At 33.5% G+C, this 24,615-nt stretch overlaps 1 protein-coding gene and 1 long non-coding RNA gene across 2 annotated transcripts; one reads left to right on the top strand and one right to left on the bottom strand.

Moving 5' to 3' along the window:
• Window positions 1-686: 686 nt before the first annotated feature.
• LOC18604295 (21 kDa seed protein-like) lies at window positions 687-1,667 on the top strand. Its single transcript, XM_018129750.2, has one exon. The coding sequence runs from the start codon at window positions 783-785 to the stop codon at window positions 1,440-1,442; it is 660 nt and encodes a 219-aa protein (XP_017985239.2). The 5' UTR covers window positions 687-782; the 3' UTR covers window positions 1,443-1,667.
• A 12,485-nt stretch (window positions 1,668-14,152) lies between these two features.
• Window positions 14,153-16,677, bottom strand: LOC148763507 (uncharacterized). Its single transcript, XR_016025404.1, has 3 exons — window positions 16,359-16,677; window positions 15,629-15,711; window positions 14,153-14,760 (listed from the first exon to the last, which is right to left on the bottom strand). It is a non-coding gene; the product is annotated as an uncharacterized LOC148763507 (long non-coding RNA).
• Between the last annotated feature and the right edge of the window lie 7,938 nt (window positions 16,678-24,615).

Here is a 24,615-nt window from a genome sequence, read left to right as displayed (position 1 = left end):
GCCTAACAAATATTCACTCATCGTCTATAAACTGATCGATTTTGCTACTCCCAGCCAAATTTAAGTTTCTAAACTCATATAATTTACCCATCAACTTTTACGTTATATGAATAACCCTAAATAAACCCAAAAACACATAACAAATACCTTGATATCATCTCTGCACTTTGGGATCATGAGAAAGTTTGCTAGTGATATAGACCTCAATGGCGTTGGAGAGCTAGACGGCGAGATATATATCCTGATGGCGTTGGAGAACTGGACGGAAGGATAGCTAAATCGAGATTTAATTTTAAAATTTTTATCTAAATAACGAGAGAGGAGAAAAAAACCGAGACGTGCCTTCATTTAGATTAATTGATTTAAAGGGTATTCTTATCGAGTCTTACAAAAAATTATCTAAAAACAATTAAAATTATAATGATGGTCGTTTTTGAAGTGACCTTACTACGAAGGTCATTTCTCACAATTTCATTTTTTCCATTTTGGTCTTTAACCCATATTCGTGCAATTAAACGAAAGTGGTCTTAACTTTAGAAACAAGAAAGAAAAAAAAAAAAAAAAAAAAAACAAAAGGTTGTCCCGACTCCCGACTCCATGTTTGAAACGTGTTATTTTGAAATTTTGAGGAATTCATGAATTGGGATGATTTATGAATACCACAAGATAATGTATGGCTTCCAACCGAGATAGGCATCCTTTGCCTTCCTCTATAAATTGAGGTAGCAAAGCAAGCAACTGGCATCCAAATCAACACATATCCAGCAACATATTAATTAACCATGAAGACCGCAACAGCTGTAGTTTTACTCCTCTTTGCCTTCACATCAAAATCATATTTCTTTGGGGTAGCCAGAGCTGATGAATCTCCGGTGCTTGATAGTGATGGTGATGAACTCCGAACTGGGGTTGAATATTACGTCGTGTCAGCAATATGGGGTGCTGGTGGTGGCGGGCTAGCTCTAGGAAGGGTCACAGGTCAAAGCTGTCCAGAAATTGTCGTTCAAAGAGGATCCGACGACGATGGTCTTCCCGTGATCTTTTCAAATGCCGATGGCAAAGATGGTGTTGTCCGCTTATCTACTGATGTAAACATAGAGTTCGTTCCCATCAGGGATAGACTCTGTCTGACATCGACTGTGTGGAAGCTTGACGATTATGACCCCTCGACAGGCAAATGGTGGGTGACAACTGATGGGGTTAAAGGTGATCCTGGTCATAACACTTTGACTAGTTGGTTTAAGATTGAGGATGCCGGAGCACTCGGTTACAAATTTAGGTTCTGTCCTTCAGTCTGTGATTCATGCATACATTTATGCAACGATTTTGGAAGACATGGACATGATGGACAGGTGCGTTTGGCTCTCAGTGAAAATGGATGGCCATGGATATTTAAGAAAGCAAGAAACTCAATAAAACAAGTTGTTAATGCGAAGCATTAGTTTTAAGTTTTATGTGTCAAGTGTACGTCCTAGTAGCACTACTAGCCGGTCGTTACTTTCCACTAAATAAAAGGTTAGCTCTGTGCTTCCCCAAAAGCCGGCAATGTATTGATATGTAGTCAGAGTCTTGCTTGAGGGTGGAGGTGCTTAAAGGGTCTGTCTTCACAGCCCAGCTTTGTGATCTTTCAGCTTTATGAATAAATAATTTGCCTCTTGCCTCAGCAATATTTTTGTTTAAATATACTATGTTAGAAGCTGGCTTGTGCTTTTACTGCATTTTTTTTGTATTGCGCCGATGACCTGCATATGCTTCAAACCAACAAAAAGTATACAGTGTCTTTCAATAAAAACAAAAGATATATAGTAAGGAATTTAAAAGCCACTACTAGATTCAAGAGAAAAGTGCTCACAATGAACATTTTTACATGTTTTTCTTAGGGGTGTCTTTGTTTTTTTTGAAGCACTCATCAATTACTAAAGCCCAAACAGAGTAGTCAAAATAAACCAATACAAATGAACTTTAGAGCGCTCATCTGAGTGCCAAAAATAGAGCAATTGTAGATTCGGAAAAAGCTTGAAAAATCCAGCAAACACCAGGAACTCTAACACAGCAACAAACAAAAATGGGGCAGCCAGCAAGTATCAAACATTCAATTTAATAGTCACATCTCATGAATAAATGCTCTAGATTTGAAAATTAGACAGCTTCCGCTTGACAAAAAACCTTTATAAGTGAGCTTGTGGTTGTTGAAACATGAATTTATGATAATGGGGAATAAGATAAATATGAACATATTAAAGAATATACATTAATTGGGGCATTTTTAAAATTAATCCTTAAAGATGATATGTTTTCAAAAATAACCCTTTTTATAATTTTAACTATTTTTAGTCAAATTGGACAAAATTACCGTTAAAAAAATTACATGCCATGATGTTACACGCCATGTATAAAAACATGTTATACGTCATGTTAAAAAAATATTATTGTTATATACCATGTACAAAAACATGTTACACGTCATGTTAAAAAAAGAAATATTATTGTTATACGTTATGTACATAAACATGTTACACACCATGTTGAAACAATTATTGTTGTTATACGTCATGTTAAGAAAATATTGTTGTTACATGCTATATTCAAAAACATTTTGTTCCATTTTAATGTCTAAAATGTTATTGTTACTTATGAACCAAAACTTCAAATCCTCTAAACTCTCCTTATTTTTATTTAAATAATTTGGCACCGATTAAAATATTTTTAACATGTAACACAAATTTTCTTATCTAAAGCACCTATTTCCATTAAAAATCAATTTTTTTTTTTGAAAAACTAAGTTTATAAATTTCAAATTCTTGAGTTTATTGGTGTCTAAGTCCTAAATTGATCCAATTAAAAATTATTTCAAATATCTGTGATTATTTGTACCATTTTAATTTTATTTAAAATACTTAAAAATCAAATTCTCCAAATAATAATGCCAGCTATTGTCCATTTGTGATATTATTTAATTTTTTGTCTTCTTATCCATATATGCAGTCAAGTTCCTCAATAAATGCACAATTAAGATACAAGATAAGATTAACGTATGGACAAAAAAAAATGCCGATATTGCTTATAATTTATTAATTTTGTGAGAATGGGCACCGGCAGAGGCGGAGCCTCCTTATGTGATGGGGGGCCCAAAACTTATTTTCATAACATATAAAAATTTTTAAACCTTTTTTATATATTCTATTAATGACCTTTTTAAAATAATTTTTTATTTAATAATTAATATAAATAAAAAATAATAAAATGATTTCACATATCTCAGCCAACTTTAAATATTTTTTTCAATTTATATTTTTATTTATTTATCTATTTCATTTCTATTTTATTTGTTCATGTGTTATAAGTTTTTATAATTTTTTTAAAAATTTTTACAAACCATTAATCATATTCTTTTCTTCCTTTTTTGTCATATAATATGTAGTATCTACCTTCTACTTGTCATGTTCTTTTTTTTTATACTACATAAATTTTATTTTATATGATTTGAATCTTTAAAAATTAATAAATTATTATATAGTTCTCAAATATAAGTTGTAGTATTACATTGTTACTTAAAATTTCATCAATGTATCATTTTTTAATTAATAAATTATTATATAGTTCTCAAATATAAGTTGTAGTATTATATTATTTTTTAAAATTTCATCAATGTATCATTTTTTAATTAATCCTGATTATATAAGAGAAAATTAACTTGAGTAATTTTTTTATATGCTTTACGTTTTATATTTAATTGAAATGAAATTATCTTGAATCTATAGTATTTAAATAATTCTGATTATATAGGAAGAAACTATTACTCTTATATATCATTTTTAACTATTTATATTTTACAAATTATAATTTTATATTTAATTTCATATTTCTATTATCAATATTTTTATTGTTGATCAAATTTAATATATTAGTTTTTAAAAATTTTTAACTTTTATTCAACTGTGTTTGGCCCCCTCAATAAAATTTGGCTAGTTCCGCCCTTGGGCACCGGACGAAATGATCAACAAAGTAAAAGGAATAAAATTTTAATAATTAGAAAAATTAAAAATATAATTTTGATCAATATCCTTTTTCTATCTAGGACTATCTTCTTATATTGCTTCATTTTTAGATACTAATTCTTTATTTTTTTAATAAATATAATTTCTTATTTACCTTCATTGTCTCCAAAAAAATTTATTAATCATTTTAAGGGTCAGTTTATAATTCAAATGAATTCAACAACGCCTTATCACTAATCCCACTTTATAATTGAAACACAATATATTTGATTAAAATTTTGAATATGTCACTTTTTAAATGATTTATTATTGTAATTATTTTTACATATAAAATCAGAAAGTTAAACTTACGAGGAATTTTAATTCATTTACCAATTATTTTGTTCTAATTTGGTATAAATTTTTAGGATGTAAAAAAAGGTTAAACATTTTTCATTAATGCTATAAAATGATTCTGTTTAATTAATATTTTTATTACTTGTTAATGGTTTTTTATATTTTAGTTTTTTAAACATTTTATAAAACAAGAACAAGAACAAAAGGTCAACAACAATATAATAATTAAATTAAAAAGTATGAACACTTAAAATTTAACACAAATTATAACTCAATTAATGAGTCTATATAAAATTAAAATTATGTATTTATCATCTAATGTAAATATATATATTAAATGTATAATTCTAAAAGAATTATTTATTTCAATATATATCAAATATATCTATTTTATCTTTTTACTTTCAAAAGTAGATAAATAAATAATAAAAACCTCAATAATTTAAAATTTTTATCCATAACAACGTCACAATAATACATTCAAATATTTAATTTATTAATTAATATATCACCTCTTTATTTAAAAAACACAGGACCCTTTCTTTTCTAGATAAATAAGAAAAAATTATGCGGCAATACGTAAGCCACTTGCTTGATAATAATTGAAACATTCTCTGTCCACCCATGTATCTATCAACCTATCACATCAAATAATGTTGGTTCAAATGTTCAACGTGGCTATTATATTTATGAAGGGTTTATATATATATATATTCTGACAAGATAAAAGTTTAAAAAAATTTTAAAATAAATGTTTTTAAAATTATAAATATTTATTTTTGAGATTTCTCAACTTTTAAATTTATTTATTAATTAGTGATATAATTTAATTCACTGATAATGTATAAAATTCATAGATGACAATGCATAAAAGATAAACCTAATTATAAAACATGTTAATAGATCAATAAATACCAGTCCTGTAATAAACGATTACAATAACAAAACTTTCAAACATATTAAAACATTATATTGAAAATAATTGATTATAATATACTAGGCAAACATCTAAACATGTATTTAAACTACAATCATCCCCTTAAGCTATCACACCATAATTGAAATATGTCTTACTAGAGTTATTATAATTTAAATTTTTTATCATTGTTGAGAAGTTAATATATGAAAATCATACTTGTACCATAGAATTTATAAATATAACATCAGAGTACAATAAAAATAATATAGGCAACGCATGAAGAGTTGGGAGATTTGATGACAGGATTTGATACATTAAAAATATATTTTTCACTCATTTGGTATTAATTAAAAATAGATAATTCAAGTGGGAAAGAAAGAAGAAAAAAAACTAAAAGTTCTTCAAGATGATCTAGCAATTGAGAAGAAAAATTATCTAACTGCTTTGAAGCATTTTCCAACTCACACGTAGGTATCAACCTTTCACATCATTAACGTAACGATGTTTCCTTTTCTTTTATTGTCTTCTTTGCTGATTTTTTTTTCTTATTGTTAAAGGAGAAACAGATGCCTTGCTACTATCAATACTTTATTTTTGAATATAAAATAATTAAGAAGACAAGACAAAATTTGATAAATAAATCAAATGCTACATATTATCACGTAGTAAGATTTAAGTGAAATAAAAAGACTGTGTCTCACCGTCGCTTTCCATAGATATATTATAAGTCAACAAATATGCCATGGTGTTTTTTTTTTTTTTTGCAATAATGAGAAAAATTCTAAGCTTATCTTTGAAACAATTAATCAGTTTGATAATTTATATTTAAAAAATTTCAATTTAGTTATATCTGTAATCTATAATTTATATAATTTATACTTAGTCTTATAACAATAAGATTGAATAAAGTTTTGGTGATTTATATAGATGTTTAAAATATAAAGAAAACTTAGATTAACATCATCAAAGGGCTTTACTTTATGGTTGGTTTTATGATATTAGTCATATAAAGTATGAATAAACTTTTTCTCGTGGGCGAACACAATTTGTATTAATAATTATATGTTTAGAAAAAAGAGGTATTCATGCGTAGAACAAATACCATCACTATTGCTCGCAAAGGTGGATCTCTAGGCCCCAAAAATTTTATATATTATTTTTTTATATTAAGAAATATAGTGAAATACATACTTATGGAAAAGAATAAAATAAAATATAATTTTTGTTGGCACCAAAATAACATGTCTGAATCCGACGCCGAATGCTCACCATAAGTAGCAATCAACTTATCACATGCCGTCAAGGAGAAATAGATGGCCTCGTGCTATTGGTTTTAGCTTTGAACAACAACGTGACTAATTTATTACAATAATTAAGAAGATAAAGACAAAATCTATCAAGCAAATAAATGAAAATCTATATATCATCTTGTAATAAGATTTGAATGGATAAATGAATAACATGACAAGTATTTTATAAAATCGGGCTTGATACAAAATTTCTTGAAGATCCCATTAAAAATGAGAAGTTTAGGTTTCATATTTTAGCAATTGAAAAGTTTAAAATTCAAATTAATAATGTGAAGTTCAAATATGTGCTTAGAAGTCCTAACGGTGAAGTTGATCTTTTGGTCAAACAGGGTGTTCTAAGGGAGCAAGAAAGAATTGCTGTCCATTCATTGTATAGGTGATGATGATCATAATTCTATTAAGTTTAATTAAAGTTATGCTTTTTCAGACTTTGTTTTTACAGTGGGTTGCTGAGGTTGATTTGGTTAGGTATTGTTGAATGGGTTCCTGTTTTGTTTTCTCCATTTGACATATAAACTCATTTCTGGCCTGGTAGGTTATGTCGAGATTTTTTGTTGATTTTGGTTATTGCAGTTAGTTGATTGTTCAGTACCTTGTATTGTGTTGTTTTGGTGAGATTGGGTTTCCTTGTGGTAGTCCCTGGACTATCTTACCTTTCAAAAACAAAAATATCTGCGCCACTCATTTTTATAGCTGTTAAAGATAATGAAGAGAGAAGAGAATGAGAAAAGCAATGATAAAATTTGTGAAATTTTTAAGAATGGTCCCCTAAACAGGTAACCACAAAGGTAAAAAGTATAAAAATAAAATAAATTTCAAGAAAAAAATTGAAATAAAGTACTTTTTTTTTTAAGGAACATATTCTTTTCTAATATTGAATATTATCAAATAAAATATATTCTACTTGAAATATATATATATATATATATTAAATATATATTTTTATCATCTAAAAATAAATATTTTTTTACCTTTTTACTTTGAAAAATAGATAAATAAATAATAAAAACATGGATAACTTCAATCTTTTATCCATAACGATGCGGCAACACGTATACCAACAGAATGTTTTCTTGTTCACTTACTAAAGTCACAAGACTCATGATCAATGAGTGCATATAATTAATGTTTGATAATAATTGGAATAATTTCTTTCCATTCATATATCTATCAACCTATCACATCAATAATGTTGGATCCAAATTTTCTTTGTCCTTTTTCCTTATCCTCAATGAATGCACTGTCAATTTTTAGAATAACGTGACTATTATATCAACCAATGGTTTATATTTAAGTTATCTAAACATGTATTTAAAATAAAATTATCCTTTTAAGTTGCCACACCATAATTGAAATATGTTTTTCTTGAATAACTATAGATTCAAATTTTTTATCATTTTTGAGAAGTTAATATATGAAAATCATACTTGTACCATAAAATTTATAGGTTTAACATAAGAGTAAATTAAAAAAAATAGGTACTAATGCTGAATAAATCAAAGTTTGGTAAATAAATCAAAAGTTGCATATTATCACGTGGTAAGATTTAAATGAAATGAAAGAATAAGATGAGGCCGAAGAGCCATGATTGCTTATGAATATGATGTATGCATGAATGCCCACGTATTTGTGGTTGATTTGAGGATATGCATAAGATTGTTAAGCCATGATTGATATGATTAAATATGATGAATACCCATGTGTGATTAAGGGTATGAGGGCCTATAAATTGATAATATTTTCTTTAATGATGCCTTAGAGATTTGAAGGCATTTAGAATTATACCGAGCATAGAAATGACCGAAGCTCGTTGAATTTGAATATGATTTGATATGGACATGTCGAATGTCACAAGCATGATGGCTGGATTTTTGGATGTCGAATGTCACAAGCATGATGGCTGGATTTTTGGATATGTGTTTCGTCTAAGGGATGAATTTCGAACGTTGATTTGACTTGAGGTGGAGTGGAGTCCCACGCCCTACGACTATGTGTGTGTATACAGGGATGATGGTAAGCAAGGACAGTGGTACTAATCTCACTTGTGATTCCCGCCTGCAGTGCTTTGATGCCATTAGTAGAGATTACTCTAAGTGATGCTGACGTCAGGATATTACTCCAGTCGATGATATGATTCTCTATCAACTGCTCAAACACTGTGCGTGATCTGTTCTCCACCTATTGCTTTGTCACATGTGTGATATGTTTCTTTGCCCAGTGGCTTTGCCCTCCACATGATTTGTTTCTTCTTTAGTTGGCCATCGAATGTGATTTAATGATGTCCAAAGCAAGACCAATCATTTGATTTTGTTTAACCATGATAACATGCATCGAGGATGGCATGATCTGATTTGAAATATGAATATGTGGTGACCACTGTGAATGATATTTGATAAAATGCTTCAGAATAAGTGATTATTTGTAAATGAGATTTAAGGTTAGGCTTAACAACTAATGTGTGCCTATGAGGCCTAATTTAATGATAGCAATTTTAAAGATAAGCCTTGAATCGATATGATTTGATTTGAGGATATGGAATTTGGGAATTTGTGGATATGATACGCTGTTGAGATATGATCCAGCAGGACTTGATATGATAAGTTGTGCAAGTAGGATATTAGGATGATCATTGCACCTTTGAATTGGAAATGTTTGAATATAAAAGTTTTACGGCTAGATAGGCCTAAAAATATTTTATATGTAAAATATTATGTTGTGATAATGTCCCTTCACTGAGTATTAGATGACTCACCTCTCTGTTGTACCATGTGTAGATATAAAAAGATATAGGGTCATATGGCAAGTGCTGTTGATTTGACGGAAACATAATTGGCATCTGATAAGTCTCCCCCCCAATGTGTCACTCCGCTAAATCTATATGGGCCTTCCACTTTCCCAGTTGGTTAGTGGTAAATCTGTCTAGCACGATGTGCCATTTGAATTGTATAATGGTTGTTATGTACAAACCCGATTTGATGGCCAATGTATGGCCTTTGAATATTTGTATGGATTATGAGCCAGGGATGATGTAATATATTCAAATTTTATTATAATATTTGACTATTAATTCCCTTGGCTTGTTGTGTATGATTTTGGATTTTGAGGCTTGCTCAAGTCTAGTGGGTTTGCCTGCTAGGCTTGTGCGCCAGTCACGGACCTCCGGATTTAGGTCATTACAAAGTTGGTATTAGAGCAAATACTTTCTAAGGTGTCCTAGGTTCTCTTATGTGTATCAACAAAGTGTCGAGATTAGTGTAGAGTCTTGCTCATAGTTTATTACTGTAGTACGAATTATAAGCAAGAGGCTACATGAACTCCAAAGTCTTTAGTAAAACCTACCTTTTGAACATTGGGATATGAATGTTGGACATGGTGTTACTCTGGTCTAGGTGAAAATGCCACATTGAGGGATGAACCATCGTTCAGAAGATTTTGGGGCAAGATGCTCTTATAGAGATGTTAACGGGAATGTGTTCTTACGACTTTTGGTCATGATGGGTGAAATGAGACTAGTAAGACCATTAGAACCAGATGGTTGGGTAAGTTGTGGCTTTGATCACTGGTAATGGCTTGGATGTTTGAAGTTATGTTATGAGGGGTGTTTTGTGTTGATGTTACACTTAAAATAATTCTGGTTTGTTGGAGTGCCAAAGTGGCACAAGGAAACATGCTTGAGGTAAGGAAAGTAATAATTTAGTTGGTATGGTAGTTGATAAGGACAATTTTATGGATGTTGGACTTGATTATCAATGGTAATATGGTGTGTTATCTAAATAGGACTTTGTGTTTGACCTTGCAATCGCGAAGGCGGGTGATGTTGTGGAAAAGTGAAAGGTCTACCTCATTAGCATGATTGACTGCACCATGAAATGCATAAAGTCAATGTAGAGAGATAGATTGTGTTGTTGACAATAAAAGATGTACAATTTGATGTTTTGTGAATAATAAATATTTAGAGATGATTGCCAAACTAGGTCGTACTAAATGGCATGATAAAGGTATATGAGTATTTGATATTTAGATATGCCTAGAAGATGATTTTGGCATAGTATGAAGTGTGGAGTGTGTAGATCGAATTGATGTTTTGGAGTAGGTACTTGCGAAGGAAAGCAAGTTTTGTAAATTATGGATACATGAATGGACTATTGAAAGCTTACTAAATATGTGAGTCCATTTATGGACTTTTAAAAGTTATGAAATTGTGTGTGTATGACATGGAAGAAAATATCCCATAGGGAAATTTATTTAATTAGTGGAATATAAGTCCAGTATAGTTTAGATTAAGATCAGGACACCTTGGTAGATTTGGTGATATTAACTATTGGGACAAATGAGTTAAATTGTTATTAAGCATGATTTGAGTTTCCGAATTGTGGGGAAAAATATGGATGTTTGTTATGATGATTGTGAAGAGAATAAGGGTAATCAGTTGCAAATATGCTAAGCTACTCATGTGTGGTTCGGATGAAGGATACGAATCTTTTGGCAGATATGATAACAATGTCCATTGGGACCAATGAGCTGAAATGCTCCTGAGCATGAGTGGAATTGTTGAAGTTATGAATGGCTTGGAGGATAAGCCTTTAATTTTTAATCCTTAAATGGATTTTTCGTTAAAGATGTGAGCCACGGAGTGTCAAGTTGATGGAAAGTTACACTCAAGCTGAGTGGCTTGACTAAAGTTTGAATTTTATTTGTTATTGTCAATGATGGACATATGGAAGTGATTTTGAGTTTTGGGAGACTATGTTATTAAGTTTATGGCTCAAATTTGAAATATGTTTAGACATTCCCTGGTTTAATGATTATGGTTCGAACGAACACATCTTGGGTAAAGTATTGACAGTTTTGGCTACGAGCATGACCTTATGCCCTAAGTTTGGACCCCACCGTAGCAAATCAAGTGTTGACCTTGTGGGAAAAATGATAGCATGTATGACATGGGTTTGGTAGAATGGAGATTCCTGCCCTGTGACTTTGATATTTCATCAGTGGCTTTAGTATTAGATGTCCTCTCCCATATAAAAACCTAGGAGGAGGGTGCCACAGTGTCGTGTGTTGCCCTTCCCCCATACAATACGCTAGAGCTAGAGTGTCGCAGCGCCCATTCAGGTAAACCTAATTTCAAAGCTGACCTTTTTTCCTATTTTTCCCATCTTCTTTCATTTTCTAGATTTTCTTTCTCTTTGTACCTTTATATTTTCTCTCTTTAGCCTCCACCCACTCAAAATCACTTCGAACAACACACAAATTCAGCACCAAATCACTCCTTTGCAACAAGCCAATAATTTTCTACACATCCATAAACCAATTTTTTTGCTAAAAATTCAAGTAGTTGATTTTTTGAAGATTTTTCTTATTAGGTTGATATGGCTTTTGGAGAAGCAATTTTGATTATTGATTAATGGGTTAGTGATTAATTAGAGATTCTAGTATTTGTGCTTGATTTTCATTGATGTTACATTGAATATATGAGAGACTGGTTACTAGGTAGTGTGACTAGTGAAAAAAAATTCTACACTTGAATAGTAATTGTGGGAGTGGAAATATTTATGCCCTAGTGATTTTGGTGGCATTATGTTGATTAATTTGCAAAGTTGCTATCTATTTTGTTGCCAATTGAGTATTAATTGCTGCACATTTGTTGAGTGTTTGATGGCACCCAAGAAGCGAGCTAGAGGTAGTGGTAGTGCAACTTGTTTTGATCGCAATAAATTTGTTTCTACCAAGGTGACCATAAAGCATACACAATCCCTTGTGCAAAAAGTCCCCATTCTAGAACACAACCTTGATATTTATCCCATCCATTATGGTTTTGTTCATAGGGTCATCACTAGAAGAAATGGGAGAAATTTTGTTAGCAACTTGAGGCAGCTGTACTATTTATTGTTCAAGAATTTTATGCTAACACAGCCAAACATGAAAATAAGCAAGTTTTTGTCTGAAGATGTTAGGTATGCTTTAACTATTAAACGATTAATCAATTATATAACTTACCTAATATTGAATGTGATGATTATGGACAATTTGTGACTGGAAATATTGATTTGGATGAAGTTCTTGGAGTAATTTGTAACAAGGGTGTAAAGTGGAAAATGAATAAAGGCATACTAATGTCTTTAAGCTAGTGCCATGAAGAATGATCACAAGCTATGGTATCATTTTTTGGCTATGAGATTACTTCCTGTGAAGCATTGAAGTGATATGAAAAGGGATAAAGCTATTTTATTGTATGTAATTGTTTCCAGAATGTCAATTAATATGGGTCAAGTGGTGTTTAATAGCATTGTTCAAGCTGCTTGTTCGCCATGTGATGGACTTTGGGTTTCATCCTTGATCAAGGCCTCGTGCAAGCAAGTGGGCGTGAGTTGGGACAAAAGTGAAGAAATATTGCATCCTAAAGCTCCTTTAAATGCAAGCATTATGAACCAATTTTATGCTCAAGACTATTCAAATGCTGGAGGAAGTTTTTCCTCAACTGCACACCATCCAGCACTACAAAGACCACCTTTGCATTTTTCTATGTCTCAGATGATGGAAAGGCTTGAATTTTGGATGGATCATCATGCGCCCTGTATGTAGTCAATTGAGCAGATGATGCAAGCCCATGCTGAGCATGTTGGCATAAACATGGACAATTTTCTTACTTTGCCAAATGATCCCATAGTGGACTACCAGAATGAAGATGATGAGGAAGATAATTTGTAAAGGTTAACTACTAATCGGGGGAGTATTCCTTTTCTTTACTTTTCATAACATTAGGGACAATGTTATTTTTAAGTTGAAAGGGGGGATTTTTAGTTTTTACGCTTTGTTTTCTTTATGGTTTTAGTTTTTAAGTTAGTTAAGTTATTTATGCATGTTTTAAGAACTTGAGCTAGATTTAATTGTGCCAATTTCTTTTAATTTACCTATCCAATGATGAGAATCTAGTTATATTCTATCTTGATTCTTTAAAACATATGAATATTGGTTGAGTGTTATGTAAATTCTTATGCTAAGCTTCATTGTTAGGATGAGATTTCTACAATTTGTGCATTATTTCTTTTTTTTAGATTCATTGTACATATCTAGAGAAGGCTTATGTTAGTATAAAATTTTGAATTATGTATTGTGTTCTAAAATTTGTTTGAATCTGTCTCGAGCTGAAATCTTACACTATACATAGTTAAAGAGATGATTTAGACCATCTTTGGACCGTTTGAGCCTTTCGAGCCAACTTTGATATATATTTATCGCTAGAATTCTCCTTTGAGCCTAATGTCATCTTTTCTTCGTTTAAACACTTAATCAGTAACCTAAACCTTTATATAAATACTCTTTATTTTTGCATCCTTCATTCCAAAGTGCATTAGTGAATTTAGGAAATATAATGAGCTAGATAGTAAACAAAGTAGTAAAGATGAAAAGTGATGAAAAATACAAAAATATGATTGTATTCATCTCACTACTCAATAAAAGAAATAAGTTTGGGGTGTGAAGTTGAGAAAAAGAGTAAGGGAAGAAAAAAAAAAGAATGGAGTGTTGAGCACAAGAAAAATTTGATGAAAAATGTGTTATGGGTCCTAGAATGACTATGTGCTTTGTCACGACCCGGAACTCCCATCGGGCCCGTGACAACCGCCGCGACGTTCCGATAAGCACTCATTACCCCGAATGCCGATTGAAACCCCGCAAGGCTTAGCATCAACTTCCGCATCTCCCCGGTGAGCGACAGTTATTAAATCTCGCATTTCAAGAAATCATAAGTTGTTTCCAACTCAAAACAATAAAAATATTATTTTCTAGCTCACTGGGGCATTTTCGTCATTTTTTTTTTTGAAATTTTGAAATCCGAAAAAATGTAATATGTAAGTGGAAACACATATTTCATGATTTAAATTAAATTTTGAAGTCTAAAACATTCGTTTAAAGTAAAATTATAGCTATTTGAATATAATAAAAATATTAAATAAAATATTCTATTTTCTTAAAACACAATATTTTCAAAGTCTTCCTAAAATAACTTTTGTAGCGTAAGAGTAAAATAAATTTATTCATATAGTAATAAAGATAATTAAAGTATGAAATTTCGTTTACAGTGACACGTGGGCCCCCAACTAACCAAGAAGGTGTAGAGCTACGAACCCTTACTTCCTATGATGCAACTCCGAGATTAATTCTCGTCTTAATCAACTATCAACAAACTGTCCTGAGCCTGAAAAATGGATAGGAAGAGGGGTGAGATTAAATAATCCCAGTGAGTAAACAATTACCATCAAAAGCATCTAAAGCCGAGTAGATGGAGACAATATAAAAACGTTATATCTCAATAATGTTCATAACACAAAATTCGTTTCAATCTATACCAAATAATTTCTTTTCATCAAAATTTCCCCGACTTATGAATTTTTTTAAACTTGGCCCCTGCCAATATCATTCTCGCGGGTACCTTCGTCAAGGTATCCCACTGAGACCGCCAAGGCTGTTCAATGACCCATACCCATAAACATGTTTTTACATCTGACACACAGCCGTTCCTTGACGTTGGCTGAGTCTCACTCTCACGTGGTGGCCCGAACGTGAGGTGCACTCAAATCATACCTCAGGAGATACTTCACCCAACATCTCCCCCCGGAGGTAAGTATATAATTGAGTTACCGTGCCCCTCTCATAGGCAGTCCACGAAAACCCCCACCACTGCAGTGACCGTTTAATATACCACCAGACTCATAAAAATTCCAGTAGCATAATATGGCGAATAAAATGTAATCCAGTCTACCGAGACCAATCCAAAATTGTTCATATATTTCATGCCAACCCCAAAAATTTAGCCATCATGCTACCATAGTGTCATAAGCCCCAATTTCAATAACATATAAAATCATAAATTTCAACACAGTCTCCATATACTCAATTTTCCCAAAACAATATTTGATTTCAAAACCAGTATAAATCTCATTTTTATAAAAAAAAACATTTTAATTGGAAAACATAATAGTTTATAATTTAAATTCACCATTCAATAAAAGCATCAAACAAGTATAATTACTCTAGATATTTAAGACGATAAATTGTCCACTCACAGTTCTAGGAGTCGATGTGCTCCTAATCCAAGTCTTCAAGCACAATTTTGGTACTTTACCAGTGTAATTTGCTCACCACCTATCTACAATGTACAACACATAATTCACCACATCAATGCTTGACCATTATAAAATCAATTCAGGCTCGATATATATGCATGATATGACATGCAACTTATCCGACTACCGCTTAAATGCGGTGCTAACCTAATTCGGCCTATTACTCGATTAAATTACTAACACGTCCAATTTAATCTCAAATTAATTTTTTTCAGTTTCTATACCTCAATTGCACCCAAATTGACTTAATGTCCCTCAGTGTGGTGCAAATTATCAGTCCCGATAACAAATTACGAAAATACCCCTAATGGGTAAAAATTCGTATTTTTGCTCCGAAAATTTTCATTATTTTTCTAGACTCATAATTCATCATTATTCATCATAATTGCTCAAGTAAACATCAAGATCATCAGCCAATATTCCCCTAGAAAATTCAGCCAATAATGGTAATGGAGGAAAATAAATTCTTTTCTTGTTGTTTTGTTCCTAAATATGCTAAACTAACTTAAAACACTAACATAACTTAAAATCAAATTAATCTAACAAGTTTCTCTCTCCTAACCCATTTTTTCAGAATTGAATTCATCCTCAAATCACATGATTCAACCATGGAAAATGATGAGAAATGCATGAAAATGATAAATCTTAAGCTAAGCTTGAAAAATCATACCTTTAAACACTTGATTCCTTGAAAAATCACACTTTTTCTTTGAATTTTCTCACTCTAGGGTTTGTTCTTATTTCTCTCTCTCTCCTGCTGGTTTTGGCTGACCCTCCAAATGAAGAATTCTGGAATTTGCAAGCCTTTTAATAGGCTTAATAAAATATTATTATTTTATTTATTTTTTTGAATATTTTATTATTTTATTTTTTCTAGCCATCTTTTTGACTTTCTTTTTCCACCACTCAATCCTCTTCACTTATCCATGTCTTCCATGAAATTTCTAGACTTTTCCAAAGTTTTGGTGGAGCAAATTTTTAAAAATTACACTTTTACCCCCGTAAAGTGAAAAATTAAATTTTTGCCCCAAAAATTGAAAAATTACCAAAATGCATAATTTTCACTCCTTATACTCATATCATGCTCCATTTAATCAAATTTGATCTAAATTCTCTCGAAAAATTCAATTTTGTCCTCGAGTGGTAAAATTACGATTTTGCCCCTAGATAGTGAAAATTCTGGTTTAACTCCGAATTGATCCTCGAACTCCGAATTACCATTTTGAGTCATCCCTGAACTGTGAAACTCTTAATTTCACCTTAAAATTCCTATTTGAACTAGTTCGAGGCTTAATCGACTCAATGATACCATTAGGGGCAATATCGTCTTTTAACGATTTCTCGAACTTCCTAAATATACAAACATTCTATCGAGCATGTGAATGACATTATAATTATTTTACAAAGCAGGGTTTGACAACACTACCCCCCTTAAAATAAAATTTTGTCCTCAAAATTTCACTTATTAACTCAAAGAAAAGGCGGGGTATTATCTTTAATTCGATGCTCAACTTCTCCTGTTATCTCCTTTATAGGGAATCTTAATTCACTAAAAATCATTCTTTATTTTAGTTAATCACAATATCAACCCCACATATGTGTATATGCTTTATAATCCCATTTATGCATCTAAGATCTATCCTGATTTAATCATCGCATATGATGCAGTATCATAATTCCTCAGAGTCATCCCTTTGTCCTTAATCATCTTTCGTGCCTCTATATTGCTTTGTATCCTTCTTGTATTTCAACATCAATTTATTCCTTAAGATTTAAGTTCATTTGAACTTTGTATACCTCAAGTATTTTTGAGTTCTAATTTCCACAATATAGTAAGAAATTCTTACAACCATATTCCATATGAACTCATTTACTATATTATTCTTGAAACCTTTATTTACACGTCCATCACTTGGTATTTACATCCCCTATCACTATTTTACACCTTCGTCTAACTTTTCACTCACTTTCTCCAGATCGGACTCGTGCTTCATCTTCCGTTACAGCGAAAACTCTTGTTGAAGAACGAGTCAATGGCCTCAAAGGTGGTTGTGCTGGGGTGTTGCTACCCATTTCAGATCGTACAGCTACCCCCTGCCTCGGGTGTACTCCAGAGGAATCTCTCCTCTGCATATCCGTATGAGTTAATGGGGATGGAGCAACTACCGTAGCCCGTCCTAACTGTGGGCAGTCACTCCTAATGTGGCCCGGCTGGTCACAATGAAAGCATCTTATGCCCCAACACTCCCCAACATGATATCTCCCACATTTTTTGCATTTATTTAAACCTCCAAAACTCTTCTCGGAAGTACTACTCATCCCAGACCTGCTAAATCTCGGAGGTCTCTGCTGTAACTGTGAAAGTGGGGGTCGAGGAGATATCACCGGAACAGAAACAGTACTCTCAGAAGCAAATGTGTCCTTACCTCTTTTGGGTAGTTGACTAGAGGATACATTCGGGTTTCTCTTCTTTGCAAACTCAGCTCGCATTCTCCGATTTTCATTCGTGAGTTTTTCGGCCCTTAAAGCCATCTGTACAACTTCTTTATGAGGCTCTCGGCCTGTCACAGTCATCCTCTCTCTGATCTCGTTACGAAGCCCTTCTTCAAAATAACTAGCTTGATCTTGCTCAGACTTCACCAGGTCCGGCACATATGACATCAGCTCATTGAAACGAGCCTCGTACTCTTCTATGGTTAAATTCCCTTGTTGTAAACTTAGGAATTCTCTCTTCTTCTCTTTTTGATGAAAATAGGTGTAGTATTGACCGTCGAATTCTTGTAGGAAGTCTATCCAAGTCAACGAAGTAATGGAACGTGATTTTACCGAGCTCCACCATGTACGAGCCCTCTTCTCTAGTAATCTTGTGGCCACCATTAACTTCATATCATCATCCAATTTCATATCCACAAATGTCTCCGTTACCTGAGTAATCCAATCTTTAGCTGCAGTTGCATCCAAATCACCAACAAAAGAAGTGCAACCCAGCTGCCTAGCTTCCTTAAGCTTTTTGGAAATGGAGACATCTGGCACTGGTGGTGGAACAAGAGGTGGTGGTGGTGGCACTGGAGATACTGCTGGGGGAACAGTATGAGGGACTCGACTAGCTTGAGCTTGGCCCATAATGACATTAAGAAAAGCTGCTAATGCCTGGACTGCCTCAAGAGACATGGCATGAACACCAGGAGTAGCAGTAGGTGGTGGAGGAGGTGGAGGAATCTCAGTAGGCTCAACAGCAGGTGCTGCTCGAAAAGTAGGTGCAGCAGACTCCCTTTCCACGGGATCTGGCTGACTAAGTCTAGCACGGCCTCTTCCCCTCCCTACTGACCTATAGAGAGGTGGACGTCCACGTCGAGGAGGCATGGTACTCTACAATAAGAAATGGAATAGACTTAGATGACTTTAAATTCTATATGCAACTAACTCGATATAACCTAACTTAACTTGACTTACTTAACTTAACTTAACTTGGGCCACGCAGTGTCAGTGTGGATTTCTTAAAACAACTTTAAAATAAAAAACTTAGAAATCCAAAGCTTTAAAATCAAAATCTTTGATCTTTAAACCATGCTCTGATACCAATCTAATTGTCACGACCCGGAACTCCCATCGGGCCCGTGACAACCGCCGCGACGTTCCGATAAGCACTCATTACCCCGAATGCCGATTGAAACCCCGCAAGGCTTAGCATCAACTTCCGCATCTCCCCGGTGAGCGACAGTTATTAAATCTCGCATTTCAAGAAATCATAAGTTGTTTCCAACTCAAAACAACAAAAATATTATTTTCTAGCTCACTGGGGCATTTTCGTCATTTTTTTTTTTGAAATTTTGAAATCCGAAAAAATGTAATATGTAAGTGGAAACACATATTTCATGATTTAAATTAAATTTTGAAGTCTAAAACATTCGTTTAAAGTAAAATTATAGCTATTTGAATATAATAAAAATATTAAATAAAATATTCTATTTTCTTAAAACACAATATTTTCAAAGTCTTCCTAAAATAACTTTTGTAGCGTAAGAGTAAAATAAATTTATTCATATAGTAATAAAGATAATTAAAGTATGAAATTTCGTTTACAGTGACACGTGGGCCCCCAACTAACCAAGAAGGTGTAGAGCTACGAACCCTTACTTCCTATGATGCAACTCCGAGATTAATTCTCGTCTTAATCAACTATCAACAAACTGTCCTGAGCCTGAAAAATGGATAGGAAGAGGGGTGAGATTAAATAATCCCAGTGAGTAAACAATTACCATCAAAAGCATCTAAAGCCGAGTAGATGGAGACAATATAAAAACGTTATATCTCAATAATGTTCATAACACAAAATTCGTTTCAATCTATACCAAATAATTTCTTTTCATCAAAATTTCCCCGACTTATGAATTTTTTTAAACTTGGCCCCTGCCAATATCATTCTCGCGGGTACCTTCGTCAAGGTATCCCACTGAGACCGCCAAGGCTGTTCAATGACCCATACCCATAAACATGTTTTTACATCTGACACACAGCCGTTCCTTGACGTTGGCTGAGTCTCACTCTCACGTGGTGGCCCGAACGTGAGGTGCACTCAAATCATACCTCAGGAGATACTTCACCCAACATCTCCCCCCGGAGGTAAGTATATAATTGAGTTACCGTGCCCCTCTCATAGGCAGTCCACGAAAACCCCCACCACTGCAGTGACCGTTTAATATACCACCAGACTCATAAAAATTCCAGTAGCATAATATGGCGAATAAAATGTAATCCAGTCTACCGAGACCAATCCAAAATTGTTCATATATTTCATGCCAACCCCAAAAATTTAGCCATCATGCTACCATAGTGTCATAAGCCCCAATTTCAATAACATATAAAATCATAAATTTCAACACAGTCTCCATATACTCAATTTTCCCAAAACAATATTTGATTTCAAAACCAGTATAAATCTCATTTTTATAAAAAAAAACATTTTAATTGGAAAACATAATAGTTTATAATTTAAATTCACCATTCAATAAAAGCATCAAACAAGTATAATTACTCTAGATATTTAAGACGATAAATTGTCCACTCACAGTTCTAGGAGTCGATGTGCTCCTAATCCAAGTCTTCAAGCACAATTTTGGTACTTTACCAGTGTAATTTGCTCACCACCTATCTACAATGTACAACACATAATTCACCACATCAATGCTTGACCATTATAAAATCAATTCAGGCTCGATATATATGCATGATATGACATGCAACTTATCCGACTACCGCTTAAATGCGGTGCTAACCTAATTCGGCCTATTACTCGATTAAATTACTAACACGTCCAATTTAATCTCAAATTAATTTTTTTCAGTTTCTATACCTCAATTGCACCCAAATTGACTTAATGTCCCTCAGTGTGGTGCAAATTATCAGTCCCGATAACAAATTACGAAAATACCCCTAATGGGTAAAAATTCGTATTTTTGCTCCGAAAATTTTCATTATTTTTCTAGACTCATAATTCATCATTATTCATCATAATTGCTCAAGTAAACATCAAGATCATCAGCCAATATTCCCCTAGAAAATTCAGCCAATAATGGTAATGGAGGAAAATAAATTCTTTTCTTGTTGTTTTGTTCCTAAATATGCTAAACTAACTTAAAACACTAACATAACTTAAAATCAAATTAATCTAACAAGTTTCTCTCTCCTAACCCATTTTTTCAGAATTGAATTCATCCTCAAATCACATGATTCAACCATGGAAAATGATGAGAAATGCATGAAAATGATAAATCTTAAGCTAAGCTTGAAAAATCATACCTTTAAACACTTGATTCCTTGAAAAATCACACTTTTTCTTTGAATTTTCTCACTCTAGGGTTTGTTCTTATTTCTCTCTCTCTCCTGCTGGTTTTGGCTGACCCTCCAAATGAAGAATTCTGGAATTTGCAAGCCTTTTAATAGGCTTAATAAAATATTATTATTTTATTTATTTTTTTGAATATTTTATTATTTTATTTTTTCTAGCCATCTTTTTGACTTTCTTTTTCCACCACTCAATCCTCTTCACTTATCCATGTCTTCCATGAAATTTCTAGACTTTTCCAAAGTTTTGGTGGAGCAAATTTTTAAAAATTACACTTTTACCCCCGTAAAGTGAAAAATTAAATTTTTGCCCCAAAAATTGAAAAATTACCAAAATGCATAATTTTCACTCCTTATACTCATATCATGCTCCATTTAATCAAATTTGATCTAAATTCTCTCGAAAAATTCAATTTTGTCCTCGAGTGGTAAAATTACGATTTTGCCCCTAGATAGTGAAAATTCTGGTTTAACTCCGAATTGATCCTCGAACTCCGAATTACCATTTTGAGTCATCCCTGAACTGTGAAACTCTTAATTTCACCTTAAAATTCCTATTTGAACTAGTTCGAGGCTTAATCGACTCAATGATACCATTAGGGGCAATATCGTCTTTTAACGATTTCTCGAACTTCCTAAATATACAAACATTCTATCGAGCATGTGAATGACATTATAATTATTTTACAAAGCAGGGTTTGACAACACTACCCCCCTTAAAATAAAATTTTGTCCTCAAAATTTCACTTATTAACTCAAAGAAAAGGCGGGGTATTATCTTTAATTCGATGCTCAACTTCTCCTGTTATCTCCTTTATAGGGAATCTTAATTCACTAAAAATCATTCTTTATTTTAGTTAATCACAATATCAACCCCACATATGTGTATATGCTTTATAATCCCATTTATGCATCTAAGATCTATCCTGATTTAATCATCGCATATGATGCAGTATCATAATTCCTCAGAGTCATCCCTTTGTCCTTAATCATCTTTCGTGCCTCTATATTGCTTTGTATCCTTCTTGTATTTCAACATCAATTTATTCCTTAAGATTTAAGTTCATTTGAACTTTGTATACCTCAAGTATTTTTGAGTTCTAATTTCCACAATATAGTAAGAAATTCTTACAACCATATTCCATATGAACTCATTTACTATATTATTCTTGAAACCTTTATTTACACGTCCATCACTTGGTATTTACATCCCCTATCACTATTTTACACCTTCGTCTAACTTTTCACTCACTTTCTCCAGATCGGACTCGTGCTTCATCTTCCGTTACAGCGAAAACTCTTGTTGAAGAACGAGTCAATGGCCTCAAAGGTGGTTGTGCTGGGGTGTTGCTACCCATTTCAGATCGTACAGCTACCCCCTGCCTCGGGTGTACTCCAGAGGAATCTCTCCTCTGCATATCCGTATGAGTTAATGGGGATGGAGCAACTACCGTAGCCCGTCCTAACTGTGGGCAGTCACTCCTAATGTGGCCCGGCTGGTCACAATGAAAGCATCTTATGCCCCAACACTCCCCAACATGATATCTCCCACATTTTTTGCATTTATTTAAACCTCCAAAACTCTTCTCGGAAGTACTACTCATCCCAGACCTGCTAAATCTCGGAGGTCTCTGCTGTAACTGTGAAAGTGGGGGTCGAGGAGATATCACCGGAACAGAAACAGTACTCTCAGAAGCAAATGTGTCCTTACCTCTTTTGGGTAGTTGACTAGAGGATACATTCGGGTTTCTCTTCTTTGCAAACTCAGCTCGCATTCTCCGATTTTCATTCGTGAGTTTTTCGGCCCTTAAAGCCATCTGTACAACTTCTTTATGAGGCTCTCGGCCTGTCACAGTCATCCTCTCTCTGATCTCGTTACGAAGCCCTTCTTCAAAATAACTAGCTTGATCTTGCTCAGACTTCACCAGGTCCGGCACATATGACATCAGCTCATTGAAACGAGCCTCGTACTCTTCTATGGTTAAATTCCCTTGTTGTAAACTTAGGAATTCTCTCTTCTTCTCTTTTTGATGAAAATAGGTGTAGTATTGACCGTCGAATTCTTGTAGGAAGTCTATCCAAGTCAACGAAGTAATGGAACGTGATTTTACCGAGCTCCACCATGTACGAGCCCTCTTCTCTAGTAATCTTGTGGCCACCATTAACTTCATATCATCATCCAATTTCATATCCACAAATGTCTCCGTTACCTGAGTAATCCAATCTTTAGCTGCAGTTGCATCCAAATCACCAACAAAAGAAGTGCAACCCAGCTGCCTAGCTTCCTTAAGCTTTTTGGAAATGGAGACATCTGGCACTGGTGGTGGAACAAGAGGTGGTGGTGGTGGCACTGGAGATACTGCTGGGGGAACAGTATGAGGGACTCGACTAGCTTGAGCTTGGCCCATAATGACATTAAGAAAAGCTGCTAATGCCTGGACTGCCTCAAGAGACATGGCATGAACACCAGGAGTAGCAGTAGGTGGTGGAGGAGGTGGAGGAATCTCAGTAGGCTCAACAGCAGGTGCTGCTCGAAAAGTAGGTGCAGCAGACTCCCTTTCCACGGGATCTGGCTGACTAAGTCTAGCACGGCCTCTTCCCCTCCCTACTGACCTATAGAGAGGTGGACGTCCACGTCGAGGAGGCATGGTACTCTACAATAAGAAATGGAATAGACTTAGATGACTTTAAATTCTATATGCAACTAACTCGATATAACCTAACTTAACTTGACTTACTTAACTTAACTTAACTTGGGCCACGCAGTGTCAGTGTGGATTTCTTAAAACAACTTTAAAATAAAAAACTTAGAAATCCAAAGCTTTAAAATCAAAATCTTTTATCTTTAAACCATGCTCTGATACCAATCTAATTGTCACGACCCGGAACTCCCATCGGGCCCGTGACAACCGCCGCGACGTTCCGATAAGCACTCATTACCCCGAATGCCGATTGAAACCCCGCAAGGCTTATCATCAACTTCCGCATCTCCCCGGTGAGCGACAGTTATTAAATCTCGCATTTCAAGAAATCATAAGTTGTTTCCAACTCAAAACAATAAAAATATTATTTTCTAGCTCACT

Source organism: Theobroma cacao, chromosome 3 (assembly GCF_053813885.1).
Source record: "Theobroma cacao isolate CCN51 chromosome 3, ASM5381388v1, whole genome shotgun sequence".
Taxonomy (NCBI): domain Eukaryota; kingdom Viridiplantae; phylum Streptophyta; class Magnoliopsida; order Malvales; family Malvaceae; genus Theobroma; species Theobroma cacao.
The sequence above is the reverse complement of the archived record's forward strand: the minus strand, read 5'-3'. Positions and strand labels throughout refer to the sequence as shown.